General features: G+C 32.6%; 1 protein-coding gene across 7 annotated transcripts in view; it reads right to left on the bottom strand.

Moving 5' to 3' along the window:
* The window catches only part of TBCK (TBC1 domain containing kinase), a 222,984-nt gene that overhangs the window by 164,345 nt on the left and 37,764 nt on the right, over positions 1-20,875 (bottom strand). For 6 of the 7 annotated variants that reach the window (XR_005382727.1, XR_005382726.1, XM_038581969.1 and 3 more), the window contains 2 exons: positions 7,033-7,147; positions 5,485-5,558 (listed from right to left, as the gene is read on the bottom strand). Coding sequence is in view for 5 of the 7 variants with exons in the window: in XM_038581969.1 (XP_038437897.1) it covers positions 5,485-5,558; positions 7,033-7,147 (189 nt within the window). In the remaining 2 variants the exon portion in view is untranslated. Of the gene's footprint in view, positions 1-2,213; positions 2,299-5,484; positions 5,559-7,032; positions 7,148-20,875 lie in introns of those variants that run through there. The other variant, XM_038581972.1, reaches the window with a different exon arrangement.

Genomic DNA, 20,875 nt, shown 5'->3' with positions numbered 1-20,875 from the left:
ATCCAGATGGCCAACAGACACATGAAAAAATGCTCAACATCACTCGGCATCAGGGAAATACAAATCAAAACCACAATGAGATACAACCTTACACTGCTCAGAATGGCTAAAATTAACAAGATAGGAAACAATAAACATTGGTGATGATGTGAAGAAAGGGGAACCCTCTTACACTGCTGGTGGGGATGCAGTCTGGTATAGACACTCTGGAAAACAGTATGGAGGTTCCTCGAAAGCTTAAAATATAGCTACCCTATGACCCAACAATTGCACTACTAGGTATATACTCCAAAGTTACAAATGTAGTGGTAACCTGCACCCCAATGTTTATAGCAGCAATGTCCAAATAACCAAAATACGGAAAGAGCCCAGATGTCCATTGACAGATTAATGGATAAAGGAGATGTGGTTTATATATACAATGGAATATTACTAATATTACTCAGCCATCAAAAACATGAAATCTTGCCATTTGCAATGATGTGGGTGGAACTAGAGGATCTTATGCTCAGCAAAATAAGCCAATTAGAGAAAGTCAATTGTCACATGATTTCACTCATATGTAGAATTTAAGAAAAGCAAAAGGGAAGGAAGGGACAAATAAAACAAGACCTAATCAGAGAGGGGATAAACCATAAGAGATGGTTAACTATGGGAAACAAACTGAGGGTTGCTGGAGAGGAGGTGGGTGGGGGGATAGGGTAACTGGGTGACGGACACTAAGGGGGGCATGTGATGTAATGAGCACTGGATATTATATGCAATTGATGAATCACTGAACTGTACCTCTGAAACTAATAATACACTATATGTTAATTAATTGAATTTATATAAAAATAATAAAATGCTGAGTTTCCCCCCCCAAAAAAAACAAACCACACACACACCTTTTAATTTCTCTGTAGGAGTGTCTAGGTACTTTTCAGATGTTTGTTCTAAATATATATATATATATATATATATAGAGAGAGAGAGAGAGAGAGAGAGAGAGAACTATCTTGTCAAGTTCTTTTTCTTTCTCTTTCTCCTTCCCTCCCTCCCTCATGTCCTCCCTCCCCACCTGACCCCCTACCACAGAGTTGGAATTTTTATTGAAATTAGATCAAATGTAGAACAGGTTGCGAAGAATTGGCATTTTTCTCATTCTAACCTTAACAATCTATGAACATGTATCTCTGTTTATTGAGGCCTTTCACAATGTCTTCTTCTTCTAAAAAAGATTTATATTTCTTTCACAGAGATAAACATACCTGCTTAGATTCTTATTAGGTTTATCATATTCTTTTGCTGATATGTAAACAATTTCTTTGTATTAATTCTGTATCTAGCAACCTCACTAAACCCTTGGCATTTATGAGAGAATTCATTTGAGTAATCTTTGTCTTTCAGTACTTTACTGTATTCTGGTGATGTTATAGAGACTTAGTATAGGTTAATGTCAGTATATTTCACTGAAGATAAAAATTTGTATTTATAAAGTACAGGAAAAATTTTAGCAGAAAATTCAATGGTAAATATAAAGGAATTGGCAAAAAAAATCATATCATTGTACAAAATATTTTCCTGTCAGACTAAAACACTGTTAATGTTTTCTGTCTTCTAAACTCATAAATGTAAGTCACTTTATTTAATAATACATACAAAGTCTTTCTAAACAGTATATTCTATAAAATATATCAAACTTCAAACTGTAGCTTTCTAATAAATTCATTTTATGAATAATCCCACAAAGTTGATTTGCTGAGATGGAAATCATTTCTCCTCTCAGTGAATTCCCATGGTATTTTTTCTGTATCTTTTTTACAGTTCTCAAATGATTATATTTATTTTGCCTTTTTTAATATGTTATGTAATAGATTACACACAATATGTAATACTACACCTTTTTGTGTTTTGTTTTGTTTCTGTTTATATTTAAGTATACAAAAATTTACCCTCCTGTCAAACAAACAGGAGGGCGCTGGTGTATCTTATTCATTTTATAAGCAACTACCAATGAAATTTAAATATAAGATATACTCAGTAAATTTTTGTTAAAAAAATAACATTTCTAACAAAAATGCCAATGAAGACTGCCTTACAATAAATATCAGAACATATTGATAATGACTAAATTTAAATCCTATAGCCCAGAACCAAAAGAAACAAAAACAGATTTAGAAGAGAAATGAAAATGAGTGGAATTCTGCCCTACTTATTGCTTATGTACATACCCTTTCTTCATTTATCATCAGATTTAGTCATGAGCACAATTATCTGGATTTTTCAATTCCATGGACATTAGATTATTATGGCACCCTGCAATAATAACTATAATCAAAACATATTTAAGTATATGGAACATGTATGTAATATATACAATGTAGGCACTCAAATATTCCATTTCTCTTCCTGAATTATTCTGCAGCTACCTCCTCACACTATGATTGCCAGTACTTACATGTAAAATATAAGTCAATTAAGTCAAAGAATATAACTTAAGCTTAAATGGGTAAATTAGGCTTTTACATTTCTTTCCATTTTAATGCAATGATGATGATGATAATAATGTACACTTTTAATTTGCTCATACAAATTTGTATTTTGTCATTTTACCCTAAAGTGATCATATTGCTCTTCTAAATGACATCTCTAGAGAAAACTGAAGCCTAGTGGAAGAAGTATGGACTTGGTATTATGATACTTGTATTCTAGTTTTAATTGTAGCACATATTCTATATGTGATCAGGGTTTCTTAACCTGAAAATAGGAATACTAATGTTTACCTCACAAACTGTTATAAATATTACTGAGTACTGTTTTTATAAAAATGGAAAAAATGACATAAATGAAATGTGATATTTTTAATCATCACCATGATACATGATACATCTATGATACATGATGTACATGATACATCATAGAAGGCAAAATGTTTACTTTTAATCCTGATTTCACTTTATCTAAAAATAATAGTGTGGGTAGTGAAAGGCCAAGCAATACTATAGGTAAATCGTTATATCTATAATTTGATTGGTGATCTCTAGAAGCATAGAAGTGACCCTGGTTCCAAAAATTCTAATTTCCCTTCTAATCAAGAATTCCTTTAATTAATTAATAAAAATAATAAACCCTAGGATTGTTTTTAAATGTAAATTATTTCCTTTCCACAAGTGTCTCTTCTTTAGCATAGAATTTTAACACTCAAAGGAAATTATCAGAACTTTGCTGTGAGTATGACTGGTGAGGCTTTCATCATCTGTTTGATGTTTTAACAAGGTATTAAGCTACTGGCCAACTGAAATGAATGTCCAATTTCTAAATCTTTACAATATTTTGAAACAGATGTTAACATTTTACTTTGTTGTTCCTTAATATTTGTCTTTTGAATCAACTGCAAGTTTCTTCTGGTGTAAATATTTTCTTTCATGCTTTAGCTGTTTGATCACTTTATTTTTCCTGGCTAATGTTTCACATTTTGCTCTTTGATACTTTCTGGTCAGATCCTTTGGGTCCAAGACATCAAAGTAAACCAGACCAAATGACACACAAGCCCAATTCTATCCAAGCATTTTAAATTCAAATGCAGTTCTTCAAAATGCTTGATGTGCTTTTTGAAAAATCACTTCCGTTCTTCTATTTATCACAAGCAAACCTAAAGCACCTTTAAGTAAAAGGTAAAAAGGTAAAAAAATTAAAGTGATTTTTGTTTGCATTATGTTTTGGAGTTCTTTGTCATACAGCTTGATTTAGACAACATGAAGAAGCAGCAGCAATCACATTTACTTTCTGTCAGATTACTGCTTCCTAAAAGTTACTTCAAAAGGCAATTATCACATATGAAAGAAGATCTAGAGCTTTACTGTGAACTTATTTTTATTATACTCAAAAGGGATTTTTTTTAAACAAATAAAATGTAGGCTATTTTCACAGAATATTGTTTTCATGCTTGGACAACAACTGTTTGTTTCCTATGACCACAAGTTTTGGTATGTGAAACTGTAAGATTATTAATTTATGTACCTTCAGAAGTAGGCCATCAAAAGAGAAAATTTTCCCATTAAACAATGAGCTTTTTGAGGACAGTAACCTATCTTATCCATTTTTGCATATTCAGCAGCCAGAAGAGAAGGTACTAATAAATATTGTCTTAATAATTAAAGGAAGGACTAAGCAATTTATTTTAAGATTATTAGCAATTGTCTAACTAACAAAAATTTTAGGTAAGAAACCTATAATCTACCTTATAAAGATAAAGGGTAATTTGTAAATGAGTCCCTTTTTAAAAACATCTAATTAAGCAATGTTCTGCAGAAACACATTCCATGACTTCCAACCACAATTCTTGGTAATGGAGTGACAGAACTGATTTTAGAGAGCCAGAGGAGCAAAACACAAATGGATATTATTATGAAATAACAAAGCAATTGAATAACATAATTAAGATCTTTAGATGAGATAATGGTATTACATTAATCTTAATTTCCTTGTTTTAACATTTGTTTTGTGGTTAATTCCTTACTTCAGGAAATAAACTGAAATATTTAGGGGTAAAAGGGCATCATATACATTAGATACTCTTATATTAATATTTTTTGAATATATATAAACCTATGTGTGTAAAAAAAAGATACAAAGCAAATGTAGTAAAACACTGGCATTTGGGGAATTTAAGTGAAGGCTATGAAGGGATTCTTTGTACTATTTTGAAACTTCTACGTACTGAAAATAATTAAACACTAAAGTTAAACACTCAAAAAATAAAAGAATTATATTATTTAAAGGTCTACAAAGCAACCACATAATACATGTAACGCAAAAATCTGTATTATAAGTATCCATTAAGAACAGAATAAAATAAACTTCCCTCTCTTGGAGGCCAGCATAAACTGGAATTCCATATCAGAAGTGATCAAATACACCTCTCCTAACTTAAACATATACTTTCAGGTACAGTCTCTATTCCATTACCTCTGATACCTAAAATGACTTGAGTCTTAATATACAGTTATATCTTAGAGAACAAAGGATTAAATTTAGATACAGTAGAAAATACTATGAGAATGATTTTTCAAAAAAAAAGAAAAAGAAAAAGAAAAGAATGATTTTTCCTCAATCTTTTAAGGAACACTCATTTTAAAAAAAGAAAAAAAAAAAAGGAACACTCATTATCACTAAGTGAGAATCTGGCCAGCCTTCTTGCCTTAAATTTATCTAATTCTGGATGAAATGAAATTAATTAGTAAGCATTATAAGGTGAAGAAGGTTAATAATCTGTTAGCCTCTCTGCCCATTCAATGAAATATCAACATTAGATATCTTTTGGACACTGGGAAAAACTCACTGTCTATTCTTTTAAAAGTATACAGAAAATTAAAATATGTCAATAAAGCAAAGCTAGTTTTGTATCAGAAAGTAATATCACTAGTAATTAACAAAATATACATTTTATCAAATATTACAAAGTTGAAGACACAACTCAGAAAAAAGAAAACATATTCTTACCCAATAGGGAAATCAACATCATCACCGTGAGCTGTCATGTGATAAAGTCCAAATTTAGCCAATTTAACATGTCCCTACAATAACAATAATAAAAATCACTATTAAACATTTTGCTATTAGTAGCAGGAAAAAGTATTATTATACATTCCATAAGTAAGGAAATCACCAGTCAGGTACATTAAGAAAAAAATTAATTTACCATAATTTTACTATAATTTTATTAAAAACTATTTGCCAATATTTGAAATCTGCTTTATACTCGTTACAAATATATGTATATGCATACATATATGTATGTGTATCTACACATATTACTTATAGATCTCAAAACAACAAATAACACTTAAAATTTTTTGTTTATATTTTTCCAGGTATTTTGACAAAACAAAAAAAGCAGAAATGTTCCCATTTGTCTTGAATCCCTGCTTAGAACATTTTTTGGTAATTTTCACAAAAGAATTTTTTTCAAGAACTTGCAAGTCCATTCATAGTTATAATTTAACTGACATGAGAGTTCTTAACTTAAAAAGATGAGCTCACAAATCAAGATATTAGTGAATATGCTAGATTTCTAAGTATTTTTATATTGTTTGAGAAAAACATAATTATCACAAAAGTGAGATTCTTAATAAAAAGCAAATATAAATTTTTAGAAGTCTCTTAAGTTTTCCTCCTTTTAGATGTTTAAAACTTTAAAAAAGCAGATTTTAAGATGTTTCCTTTTTCTCAAGAACTTTACTTCTCAGCACTACAAAATGATTATTTATTTAAACAACACAGATTGGTTAGATACTTCACTGCCATAAAAATGATATTAATGAGAACCATTTTAGCTTCTATGAATACCCATTTTTAATATCATAGGGTATTTGTAGTAAAAGTCTGGGAGAGAACAGAAGAATAGAATAATCCCACAAAAAATAATTTCCCAGAAAAAGTACCTCAAAACTATTTTAAATGTTTATGAATTATACTACCCATAATTCTCTTGACCTACTTCTTATTAATCCTCCACAAGATTTCCAAGTAGAGAAGTAGCATTCCAAAGGAAAAGAAGCTAGGTATGAACAGCTGGTAAAAAAAAAAAAAAAAAAAAAAAAAAAGAAGATAAATGGAGAATGAAATTTTAAAAAATAGGGAAAAAAAGAAAAATAAAGAGAAAATAGAATACAGCTGTGTTATGAGAAAAATACTCTATGTAAATAGAGAAGCTTTCTTAAAATGAAAACAAATTCAGAGGAGGAATGGACTAAGAAGCTACCATGCTTATTTTTCAAAAAGCAAATGAAAGGAAAAACCAAATATGAAGTAGGAAAATGAATCTTGGGAAAAAGAAGAGTAATGCATGTGAAAAACATATGGCTTTATATAATTTAAAGATAGTTTTTTTTTTCTAACCACCACAAATATATCACTTTCATAGAGCTATTTCACTATAAATATTATTAAAACATATTTGTATTCTATAGTCCTTCTTATTGAGTGGGTCTGATTTCAGTAGCTTCCAACCACAAATAACAAATATTTAATGTATTATCTGACAATTACCTTTCGGTCCAAAAGAATATTATGAGGAGACAGGGCCCGATGTACTATACCATGCTTGTTCATATACTGCAAACCCTGAAGTACCTCAAATGCTATGCACAAAACCTTTGAATAGCTACAAAAAAAAAAAAAAAAAAAAAAGTCACAGAACAATAGATCAGTTACAAAGCAGATACAGAACCTGTTTTAAAGAATGAAATGAGGTTATAAAAATTCAGTTACATTTTTATTATTCCTCTTACAGTTCAGAGAAAATACAATCTATATATTCTATGAAATATCTATTATATACATATTTTGGATTTTCTGATTACAACAGAATTGATCTGGTAAAGATTCTACAGTTTCCTAAGGCTAATCTAATAGCAGTATTTGTTTTTCCAGGGAGGGAGTTGAATTTTGGTGGTGTGTGATTAACCTTCCGCAGGTTTGACTTTGTCAAATTATCAGAAAAGTTTCAGATGTATGGCAGAACTAACTCAAGGGAAACCACCTTTCTTGCTCAAGACAAAATACCTAAGTCCCTGAAAAATAGCTAAAATATATTTTATGATATATATACATGAGTTTACTTTCCATATCAATCCACAACCTCCAGCAATTTAATGATTTACAAACATTTTTCTTTAATTCTTTCTAAGCCATCTTCCACCATGATGCTCAGTTTTTCTTTCTCTCCATTTTTTTTTTTTAATCAAGCACCATTCATGTGGGAAGTCAGGAATGAAATACAGAAAAATAGGAAAGACTAACCTAAGCCCAAACTAGCGATATTAATATTTTAGTATAGATTTCTTTTCTACCCATTTTTTTCCATTTTAAATTAGACTTTCAAAAATTAAATTAATATCTGCAATCACTAACAGTAATTTTAAAAAAAAGGTTTAAGTAAGCCAACAGCAGAGATAAAATGGAGTTATTAAAAAAAAAGTCAACTCCAAAGCTGGCAGAATAAAAGGGGAAAAAAAAAGAACATAGAACAAATGGAACAACTAGAAAATAACAGATTTTAATTAGGATGTATCAATCATTATAGTAAATATAAATGTAAACATCTAAACTCACTCATTTAAAAGCTAAGAATTATCAGACTGGAATAGAAATTAAGACTCAATTATATTCAGGTTATAAGCTACCAACATTAAATAAAAGATATAAATTAAAAGTAAAAGTATGGAATAACAGGTCACTGATTTTCATGGGCTTGCTTGGAGGGACAGGCTGACTTCAAAGGAGTATGTGGAACTGTTATCTTGATTTTGATGATGAGTCTGTCAAGCTTACTGACCTGTGCGCTAAAAAGGTTATATTTTAAAATATGTAAAGTACAGCTCAATAAACATGATGTTAAAAAAAGTAAGCTGAATAAAATTTTCAAAAAAAAAACCTTGCAATATGACTCCCTCCTCTAAATTAAAACCATAAGAAAGAACAAGACATGAAAAGCTAAAATCCCTCTCCCTTCATCCTAGTCTGACTTTCCAGAGGTATCCACCCTTAGCAGTTTCTGTTTTCAATTCTTCTGGTGGTTAGACTTTTAGTTAATATAATTAAGGCTTTGCTATGCAAGATGATATAATTAACATACTTTTACAACTTTCCCACTTTATTTTCTCAACTTCTGATTTTCATTAGTCATATTATTTTTACATTATCAAATTTTATAAGTGAAATAGAAGAAATCTACATTCCTTTCTTGAAAGCTAAACACACAAGTAAATATATAATATGACATAGTGACAAAGTGCTAAGGATAAAAAATAGGGAAGAGAGAATGTGAGGAAGCAGGTTGCTAATACATATAGAGTGTGATCAAGGAAGGTCTCACTAAAGTGACATTTGTTAGAAATCTAAAAGAAGTGAAAAAGATATGCAGCTCTTTGAGAAATAAGTGATTCTGGCAGAGGGAACAGTAAGCAAGTCCTGAACTGGGAGACTGCACAGCAGTTCAAAAAGTGTAATAAAGACATTGTGCATGCAGGAGAATCAGCCAACAGTGTTAAAAGATGAGATTAGAGACACAGCAAGAAGCCAGATTATGTTAGGCCATTTAGGCCATTTTAAAGACTTCGGCTTTTACTCTGGGACAGATGAAAAGTGACCGTCACATTTCCATACCATCATTAGTAAATATTCACTGTGAACTAAGAAAAATATATATACCTAATCCTAACCCCTAGTTCTCAAGAGAAAATGTCTCAGTCATCAGGATTTAATAGATACTATAGTTTTATAATTATAACTATTCATGAAGATTGCCATCAGCTACCATTTTTTATACCTCCTATTAGTCATTTTGTATTTATACTTTTATTTAGCTAGAATACATCTATGAGAAAATTCTTCATAAATGTGGGATGAGTAGGACATTTTAAAGCATGACAGGTCTTAAAATGTTTTATCCTTATCTTTAAACTTGGAAAAAGATTTCTCCATTATCTTCGAGTGTTCTTTATTCATGGTAAGAAGTTCAATATCATTGAACTTGTTATTCCTCTGGAAGCATGCGATTCTTTTACACTTACAAAATTTTAGTCGAGTATGTCTAGAGTGTGGGCATTTGTGCATGTATGTTAGTAAGCAATAATCTTCTTTTAATCTGAAGACTCACATGTTCCATTAGCAGAAGAAAAAGAAGCTGACTTGTTAAGTCTTTGGCTGTTTTCTCCCTCTACTATATCTTTTAGTTAGAACTCTTAGTGGGCAAGTAAAAATTAGATCCATTCTCCAGATGAATGTTCTGTTTTATTTCTCATGAGGATGGCCTTTAGTCATATCTCTTCTATTATTTAATTTCCAGATTCTTTGTTCTGTTTCCTAGTTGTTCCTTTTCAATAGATCCTTTACTCTGGTATGGGTATATTATTCTTTCGAATTTCTGATGATAGTTACCAGAATTCTGCTAATTCAGGGGGGAAAAATGTTATCTTCATTTCCTTTGGGATACGTTTTTTTTGTTTTTTTTTTTTTTGTTTTTGCTTTTTCCCTTGGCTCTCTTTCTCTCAGACTATTTTTTCCCTCAAATATCTGATAATACCTGGTTGTCAGCCATATTTAAGATAAATTGATATTCTTCATGAAATATGTAAAAAAGAAACAATAAAAGTTACTATTTAAAGAATACTTATTTAAACTACTTCTCTTTTATTAAAGGGCCACAATAGTCACTCTAGAGCAAATAGGGAATGTGTGAAACAAAAACAATTTTAAATTAATGGAGTTTTCATAAACATCTTCAAAAAAGAAACCAATCATGTAAAGGAAGATTCTAAACTTTAAAACAACTACAGTAACACTGATAAATATACGCATATGAAAGAATGCAAATGTCTCTCCTTTTACAAACAAAGAAAAACTTTCCTTGAGATTGAGTAACAAAACATAAGAACCTAGTTTTCTAAGTTCTTCTGGCTCTTTGAGTCAAGTTTACAGTAGTAATCTCTTTTGTCCTTGTTCTTTTCTTTTTCTGACACACAGACACAATTCACAAAATCTTAAAAGTTGATGTCATTTTCAGCTGTGACACTAGAGGACCTCAGTCGCACACTGCTTTAAAATAAATGTCTTCCTTTGGAAATGAAAACCAAACCTTTAAAGCAATTTTTCCATTAAACCAGTTCTGAAACAGCTGAACACAGAAGACTGCATGTTCTATTTTGTCTACTTGCTTTCCCTGATTGTAAGATATAATTGGAAAATACTTCCATGTCAAAAAGCACAGTCATACTTTTTTTGTTCTTTTTAATTTGAGAGGTAGAGCATGGGGGAGGGAGGAGGTGCAGAGAGAGGAGGAGAAGCAGACTCTCTACTGAGTAGGGAGCCCAATGTAGGGCTCAATCCTGGACTCCAAGATCATGATCTGAGCTAAAGGCAGATACTTATCTGACTGAGCCACCCAGGTGCCCCCACATTCATGTTATTATCAAGTTGATGAGCATATATGCTGAAATAATTTTTAAAAATTCAAATATAAAGCTGAAGCTCATGCCAAACCTTTTCTTAGCTATTACTTGAGACTATTACATGAATTATAGCGATTCGACTCAGTAGTAATCAGTATAAATCAGAGTAAATCAGATTTGCTTATCTGCCCTTTTGTACTCTTAGGATTTAATTTAAAAAAAAAGATTTTATTTTTATTTATTTGACAGATAGATAGAGCCAGAGACTACAAGCAGGGGGAATAGCAGAGGGAGAGGGAAAAGTAGGTTCCCTGCGGAGCACAGAACTCAATGTCGGGCTCCATCCCAGGACCCAGAGATCATGATCTGTGCCAAAGGTAGATGCTTAACCGACTGGTTCACTCAGGTGCCCCACTTAGGATTTAATTTTAAAATTTATTTTAAAATATAAGGTATAAGAAGAAAAAAGTGCTATTCTATAATGAGAAGAAATCAGTATTTGTGAAATTCTGTATACCTTTTGCTTTTAAAACTGTATTCTTTAATACTGCTAATAGTTTAGATCACAGAATCTTTTAAAAAATTATTTTGAAGTAGCTAAAGTAATTATAACATAATAGCAAGGTAAAAAAAAAAAAAATCACATGTCCAGTAATAGCATGTCACAGTTAACTGAAAACAGACTCCAGAAGGAGAGTTAGGATTAAGAAAGTAGGATTCACACAATTAAAAAATATATATATATTGCCAGGGAATAATAGGATTTCATCCTACACAATTCCCAAGTTAGACTCTTGTTAATAAAGAAATCCATCACTAATCTAGAAAATGTAAATGAAAATTCAAGTCAGAAAATACTCTCTTCCTTTTGAAATTTTCAGTTACTACTGTTACTACTAGAGACTGGGAGGGGAGCATTTACTTTGTTACCACTGTCCTTAACACTCTGAAAAGTTTAATGAGCAAAATAATCTTTGGTGATTATAAATACATAGATATGGCCAAAAGGTAGCCTTCAAAATAATATGACTAATAATTTTTAATAAAGACATTTCAAAATACTTTCCTTTATATTTAAACACATCAATTAAGTGGCTATTAGCTGGTATTGTGTTTTTAAACCACTATGTTTTTAGGTTCCATGGATATCAAGAGAAAGAATTAATCTTCACAGTCAAAAAACCTACAGTATAGTTGGAAAGACAGATTTATAAACTGGTAATTTTAATACAATTGAATTCAATAGAATTTCAATATAATTCAATACTTAAGTTAGCAGAGAAGAATTAATCATCCATTTCTTCTGTGTTACAAGAAAAAGAAAACATAAACACCTATTTCTTACACTGGTGAATCCAAAACAGGTCTACAAAAATAAATCTTGGGAAAGTATAATTAAAAACAAAACAAAACAAAAAACACTACTAACCATGAGCAAGAACAATTGACAATAATATTAAGGCATGAGTTAACCTGGCTGTATATGAATTTTGTTTTTTTGTTTCTTTTATTTATGATAGTCACACAGAGAGAAAGAGAGAGGCAGAGACACAGGCAGAGGGAGAAGCAGGCTCCATGCCGGGAGCCCGACGTGGGACTCGATCCCGGGTCTCCAGGATCGCGCCCTGGGCCAAAGGCAGGCACCAAACCGCTGCGCCACCCAGGGATCCCTGTATCTGAATTTTGAACACAGCTTAATGATTTTCAAATCTAGTAGGTTAGTAAAATACCAAGTATATTTTGTTCCTCCCATTACAGATGTATTTCAAAGGAGATTTACACTGTGCTTCTGTTTCAATCATCCCTAAATAAACTATAGTTGTTTAGCTTAGTTGGTTAAAACGTATTGAGGCCAAGATCATGGGTTTAATATCTATAAGGATTGGTTTGCTTCACATGTTCATAGCCATAGATTTTCATCCTAACTACAGTCAGTATCGCCAAATTCAGATACTTGTCACAATGAGACAGTGCCCAACCTATTTACTTAAATATCCTGATATTCAATGATAATTTCCTATACTTCTCTGAAGACCTGCTCTTTAATCTCAGTAAGCCCTTGAGATCCCTATTCTCTAAGCCTCCCCTGTTATCTCAACCAGACCCCTTTTGACATCCTTCTTTAGTTTAGATCTATTCTGTCATTTCAACCTTTTATTTTTTTTTTCCAGAATTCTTAATGGATTCTCATCTGATGGCCTTACCTCTGGGAGAATTGTACTCCTCTCTATATTCTGACAGTATAGTTGCTGAGCTTATTAATTCCATAGTAATAATTTCCATATAGGTTTGTCTCTCTCAGTGTACCTTGAGGCAGGTACTAACTTATTCATCTTGCAATCCCTATCACAGTGACTGTAAGGTAGGGGTTCAATAAACATGTATCAAATAATAGGTGTTCAATATATGTACACAATGACATCCTATGATGGTGCAAGAGGGTGCAGAAAACAAGATTAAATTCTTCACCATTAATGAAATAACAGCTCAAAATGTATATTATGCTTCCAATGGATCAACACTGTCAACCTCATTTATAGAAGGTTCATTTCTTGTAAGCTGACTTAGAGGTTTTTTTGAAAGAAGGAAAATTCTGCCATTTGCAATAATATGGATAAATCTGGAGGACATTAGGTTAAGTGAAATAAGCTGGACACAGAAGGACAAATACTGCCTGATTCCACTAACATAAGGTCTAAAAAATAGTAAATTTATAGAAGCAGAGAACAATGGTTACAAGGGACTCGGGAGAGAAGAAAATGGGAGAATAGGGAGAGAGGAAAATTAATTGATTTAAAGTTTCAGTTGTGCAATATGAGTAAGTTCTGGAGATCTTCTGTACAACATAGTGTCAGTAGTTAACAATACTGTATTGTCCACGTAAAATTTTGTTAGGAGGGTAGATATCATTGTTAAGAGTGTACATAAGTGCTTTTATTACGCACAAAACTAAAAAAGACACAAGGAAATTGTTAGAGGTGATGGATATGTCTATTACCTTGATTGTAGTGATGGTTTCACAGGTGTATTCATATATCCAAACTCAAATGCATACATTAAATATTTATAGTTTCCTTCTATATCAACTATACTTCAATAAAGGTGTTAAAACATTAATAAGGACAAATTCCTATCAGCCTCAAACCATCAGTTCTTTTTGGTATTTGCAATGTTTCCAAGAAGAGATGTTATTCAGATTGCAAGAAATAGAGGCCAAGAAAGAGAAGAGAGGTCAGGGTTGCTGAGATAGATTTGGAAGTCATTCACAATAGGTGGTAACTAAAACCACACATGCTATTTCCTCTGATCCATAATCCACGATATTTCTAAGGGCCACTCCACAAGCCAAAATACCCATACTGTCAGCAAACCAAGAGAGGAAACACACTTCTGGATTCTATGAGTTCAAGATGTTCTTTCACCTTATAAAACCTGATCACTCCCACAGAAATTTTCCTTTTGGTCTAAAACTTTCCTAACTTGGTATCAGCCCGAAGTAAAATATTAAAGGAGAGTAAACACAGATGAAAATTAGTTAGCTACTGTGTGATTTAAAAAATGGAGAAGAAAAATGAAATACTAATGACTAATGTTCAAATAATAATACAACTGTATAACCCTGTGTTATCTTCAACCTAAACTCTCCTTCTGTAACTTCAAGACATAAGAACTCAAGAAGTATATAATTTTTAATGGCTCACTGATCTATAAGTGAAATTTGGAGAGGGGGTATTTTCAGTGGTGAGCTAATGTGTTTGAGGCTCTTATAATTTGCCACTTATCACTTAACATTTAGTATAATGTTAAAATTTAATAAATTTAAAATTTAATAATTTTAACAATGTTAAAATTACCACAGTATTTAACAGAGTAATCTTTTTTTTCTAAAAAAGAAAGAAAGTTTTTAGAGTTGAAAAAGGAAGTAATTTATTTCACTACTGGGTACACATGTTACCCAGTCATGCTAAATTTAATAGTTCATGTGTTCAGAGTCAGATTTTTGAAATGGAAGTTGCATTGATTAACTACTTACCTAAAGATTATTTTGTAATAGGTCTAAAAAAAAAAATCAGTCCTCTGTCCCTGTATTGTGCTATTGGGCATATTTTACAATTTGGTTCTCATTAAAAAAAAAAAAAAAAGATATTGAAAGCCATAAATCTGGAATGTGACTAATTCTCAATGGGATACAATAAACTGGGGGATTAATTTTTCAACCTGAATACTAGATAACTTTCCTTTCTCATTACAAACTTAATTTGATAAGATCAAAAAACATATGGAAAGTATAGGCTAGTGGCTTGAGGTTCAGACATAAAGCCAGGAGACTCTCACTAATTTGCTTTGCTTGGAGAATGTTCCAATTTCATCCCGCCTCAGTCTGCTAATGTATAAAGTGGAAATATAACACCAAAAAGGGGCTGAATGAAGATCAATGAGCTATTGGTCCGGCACAGAATCCTGGCCAATTGTAAAAGTAGAACAAAATAAACAAAAAGCCCAAGTCCCTCTCAAAAAAACAACAAGGTTTCTATAATAAATTATAAAATAACATTTTGTTATTCTATCTATCTATCTATCTATCTATCTATCATTTATCATCTATCATCTTCCATAAATTAACAAAGATTTTAATCTGGGCTAATCCAACTATTTGCATGAGTAAGATCAGCAAAAATGGTTTCCTAATTTATCTTTGAGAAAAAAAGATTGACATTTCATAAGAAGGATTGGAGGGTCTCAGGGTGAGCTGGTTATTTCTGCAACATGAATTTTTCTTCTTCCAAGCAGACCTTCTATCCTGGGACAGACACTCCAAAAACATTTCTTTCACCATAGTTACTGATATTGGCTGTACAAACACACTGGGCAATAAATCTCACTTCCCATGCCCTGGCAGCATTTGGGACTACATAAAATTGTAACTTTTCTCTAAGACAGAACCTATGGTGGCTCATGTTTGTTTCAACCTATGCCCTTGCTCATTCTACATTTTTTTTTATTAAGCTTAAATTTATTTACATATTACTATGTGAAAAAGAATGAATAAATTTCTATTATTGCTCAGAATTTTGATTTGAGACCAACATTTTCCTTTTAGGGAATCTGCCACCCTACCCCTAACTCATCACTACAAACAAGTGAACTGGAGAGGGCCTACATTTTAGGCATGTGTTTTACTTCAGTGTCTGCAAGATAGCATAGTGCAAAGAATAGTTTGTCAAACTATAATATTCAGTTCAATGATGTGTTGGTCTATCTTAAGAAAATTGTAAGAGATTTGGTTGATGAAAATTTCCTATTCAGTTTCTATTCTATTTATCAGAATTGGGTGATGCAGTGATGATATTTTGACCAAAGAATCCAAAAAATTCAAATTTTATTCTTAACTATGTCTATCAACCTTGCAAAGTTCCTATGATATAGCAATTGTCTGATATAGGAAATTTGCAAGGTTCCTATATCATAACTTTATCTTGCCTTATTCAGCCATCAAGGAGGCAGAATAAGGCAAGATAATATTAATAGTTGGGCCTTTGTCTCCAAAACTAATGTAGAATTCTAGAGAGCTTTGCTTACCTACATAGTTCCTTTTTTCCAAGACTGATCCACCTGAATGAGTCGGTTCTATTTCTCCTAAACTTCAACTAGAGTCATAGATTTCTATGATACAAGGAAAATTAGATTAATTCCAGGAAGCTATAGGAAAGAGAGTAGTATGTATATATAGACAGATACCCAGAGTATACCATAATAATACCAGAACACTGTTAAAAAAGTAAAGGACAATTATATTTTACTAAGTCATGGAAAAGCATTATATTAATGAATAATAATATCAGTTGATGTAGTCTAAATAGGGCCCCACTCCCACTCTCTTTGCCCCAATATGTCCACATCCTAATCCCCAGAACCTATGGATGTTACCTAATTTGGAAAAAGGGTCTTTGCATATGATCATCATGGATTATCAAGATGGGCACAAAATCCAATGTCAAGTGTTCTTATAAGAGAGACACAAAAGAGGAGCTATAAAGACAGAGATTGGAGTAATGTGGTCACAAGCCACAGAAGCTGGAGAATGCTGATAGCCACCCAGAAGTTGGAAAAGGCAAGGAAGGATTCTTTCTTTCCAAGAGCCTCTGAAGAGAGTGGGCCCTGTCAATACCCTAATTTCTGACTTCTGGTCTCTAGAACTAGGAAAGAATAAATTTCCGGTGTTTTAAGCCACTCAATTTGTGATAATTTGTTGCAGCAGTCATAGGAAACTAGTATACTTGTTTATAAAGATGCACATGACATCAAGGTGACTTGTTTTTCCCCAACATAATCTGAGTATAAGTATTCTCCTTTTCTTTAAATGATCTTTATTTAGATTAAATTACATGCAATAAAAAAACACTTATTTAAATATACTGTTAGAAGAGTTCTGACAAATGTATATATGACTGCAAACACTGCCACAGTCAAGAAATCGAGCACTTCCATCATTTTGAAAGGATTCTCTTGTTCCTCTTCCTGGACAGTCTCCATATCCCACTCCTGGCTCAAAGCAACCACTGGTCTGTTTTCTATTACTCTAGATTAAGTTTGCCTTTTCAAGAGTTTCAAATAAATGGAACACCACAGCATTATTTGTGTCTAGCTTTTTTTCCTACTTCACATAATATTCTTAAGATTCATCCATGTTGGGATCCCTGGGTGGCGCAGCGGTTTAGTGCCTGACTTTCGCCCAGGGCGCGATCCTGGAGACCCGGGATCGAATCCCACGTCAGGCTCCCAGTGCATGGAGCCTGCTTCTCCCTCTGCCTATGTCTCTGCCTCTCTCTCTCTCTCTCTGTGTGACTATCATAAATAAATGAAAAAAAAAAGATTCATCCATGTTGTTGCCTGTGCTACCAGTCCTTTATTCTTTTTTATTGCTGAGTAATATTTTACTAACTTGCTTATCCATTCATCTGTTGAAGGACATATTCTCCTTCAGACTTTTAATAGCTAAGAACAATATAGTATTTTGCCAGGAAAGTGGTGGACATATTTACAATGAAACTTCACAAGAAAATAAACAACAATACAGAGTCCCAGATTTTGAGGAGTGTCATATTCTTAAAACGTCATTATGGGAGAACAATTGAAAATTTGTGGCATAAACTAATAAGGATTCACATTAAAATATGCAAATTGGGATCGGTATGGTTTTTTTTTTTTTTTTTGGTCTAAGATGTATGTGGCAGATATGGGAACATCCAGTCATTATCATGATGATTCTGAAGCACTTGTCTGCATTTGGACATTGATGTAAATGCTGTAAAAAACAAACAGACATGAATGTTTTTTTAATGTCCTATCACCTAAGACAGATGACACCAACAATTGACAAAATGTCTAGCTAGTGAATAAACTAACATGTGAACAGAGAAAGTAAAGTACAGTTAGCATATTCACAGATACAGAATGCATTGACCTGAACCAGACTGCTTGCAGAAGAGAGCTATGATTTTCATTGACTTAGATGATTAAAAGAGAGAAAACTGCATTTCTCTTTTCTAGGTAATCCAGGAGGAATTTGTAAGTAGGATACCAGTCATTCTTCACATGACCACTTCGTTTTCATTTTAAGTCACTGTCTGAAATAGCAACCTATATTTACAACCCATCATCTTAAACAAGAGCACCCCACTTCAACCTTCCAAAACTGTTTCATAAAGAAAAATAGAAGAAGCAATCTCATTGCTTTCTAATGGATGCTTTTACTACTTAACTCTTCAAGTTCATCTCCTTCACCTCTCGTCCCATGGACCCTATGCATCTGCTTTATTCATTTGCCTGCATCTCAATGCTTTTTTTGCATATGCTGTTTACTCTGCCTTTCTATCTGGTCCACTTGGATGACACCTATACATTCTTTAAAATTCAACACAAGCATTATTTTCTTATAAAACTTTTCTGGATTCTCCTGGCTGTGAGGTATTCTGTCTCCAAGATAACTTGCATATTCTTCTGGCACATATTTATCAAAAAATGCTAAATTATAATTGTTTATTATGATTCTGTCTCCTCATTAGCTAGCAATTTCTCTAAAGATGGGAGTCTATATTTTCATCTTTCGTCCCACTAGCACCTAGTCCAATGTCTGAGATACATATGTATTTAATGAAGGAGTATGGAATGGTTATTGCATAGGTTAATCCTAATTTAAATCATAATAGGTCATCATAGAAAGGCTATACCTAGTCCACAGGGAATGCTAATTGATAATATTCAAAAATCATTTAGTATATTATAGTACTTACAATAATAACACTATTGCCACAACAGCCACTAATAGGAAACTTAGATAACTCATACTGTATCAATGTTGTTACAAATAATTCACATGAATTATTTCACTATCCTAGAAGGTATATTGAAGCACAGAGGGGTTAAGTAAATTAGCCAAGTGAGTAAATGGTAGAGTTGAGATTCAAACCCAGCAGGTTGGTGTTAGAGTCTGTCCTATGTTATATCGCCTCTCAGTGTTTAACAGTATAGAAAGTGAAGTCAAAAGAGAGGTTTTGAGCTCCAGCTATAACATTGTGATAGGCATGGTAAAAGTAATTGCTCTAAGCATCAGTTACCATACCTTATTGTTATGACCATTTTGCCATCATTAGGGGAGGATATGGATAACTTATTACAGGCATGTCTCATTTTATTGTGCTGTGCTTTATTGCACTTCAGATATTACGTTTTATCTAAGCTGAAGTTTTGTGGCAACATTGTGTTAAGCAAGTCTATTGGTGGTGTCATTTTTTTCAACAGCACTTGCTCACTCCATTTTTCTGTGTCATATTTTGGTAATGCTCTCAATTTTCCCAACTCCTTCATTATTATTATATTTGCTATGGTGACCTATGATCAATGATCTTTGATGTTACTCTTGCCATTGTTTGGGTGCCACAAACTGTACTCATATAAGATGATAAAAACAATTGGTAAGTAGTATGTGTGTTCTGACTGCTTCACTGATAGGCCATTCCCTGTCTCTCTCCATCTTCTTGGGCCTCCCTGTGCCCTGAGATGCAATATTGAAATTAGGACCTTACAGTTGCCTCTAAGTGTTCAAGTAAATGAAAGAAGCAAATATCTCTCACTTTAAATCAAAAGCTAGAAGTATCAAGCCTAGTGAAGATGGCATGTTGAAAGTCAAGATAGGCCAAAAGCTAGAGATCTAGCACCAAACAGTTAAACAAGCTGTAAATGCAGATGAAAAGTTCTTGAAGGAAATTGAAAGGACTACTCCAGTCAATACACGGATGAGAAGATTGTTTTGCTTTATTGCTGATACGGAGAAAGTTTCAGTGGTCTGGATAGAAGATCAAACTAGCTACCACTTTCCTTTATGCCAAAGCTTACCATAAAGCAAGGCTCCTCACTGTTCAATTCTGGGAAGGCTGGGAGATGTAAGGAAGCTGCAGAAGAAATGTTGGAAGCTAGCAGAAGCCCAAGAGGTTTAAGGAAAGAAGCCAACTCCTAACATAAAAGAGAAAGGTGAGGATGCAAATGCTGATGTAGAAGCTGCAGCAAGTTTTCCAGGAGATCTAGCAAGATAATTAATAAACATGTCTACATTAAATAATTTTCATTGTAGATGTAATGGCCTTATATTGTAAGAAGATACCACCTAGGACTTTCATAGCTAGAGAGGAAAAGTCAATGCCTGGCTTCAAAGCTCTAAAGGATAGGCTGACTCTTGTTAGGGGCTAATGTAGGTGTTCAATTTGAGTTGAAGCCAATGTTCATTTACCATCCTGAAAATCCTAGGATCCAAGAATTGTGCTAATTCTACTCTGCCTGAGCTCTATAAATGGAACAACAAAGCTTGGATGACAGCACATCTATTTACAACACGATTTACTGAATATTTTAAGCCCACTGTTGAGATTTACTACACAGAAAAG

Source organism: Canis lupus, chromosome 32 (genome assembly GCF_011100685.1).
Source record: "Canis lupus familiaris isolate Mischka breed German Shepherd chromosome 32, alternate assembly UU_Cfam_GSD_1.0, whole genome shotgun sequence".
Classification (NCBI taxonomy): domain Eukaryota; kingdom Metazoa; phylum Chordata; class Mammalia; order Carnivora; family Canidae; genus Canis; species Canis lupus.
Note: the sequence above shows the minus strand (reverse complement) of the source record. Positions and strands in the feature narration are given on the sequence as shown.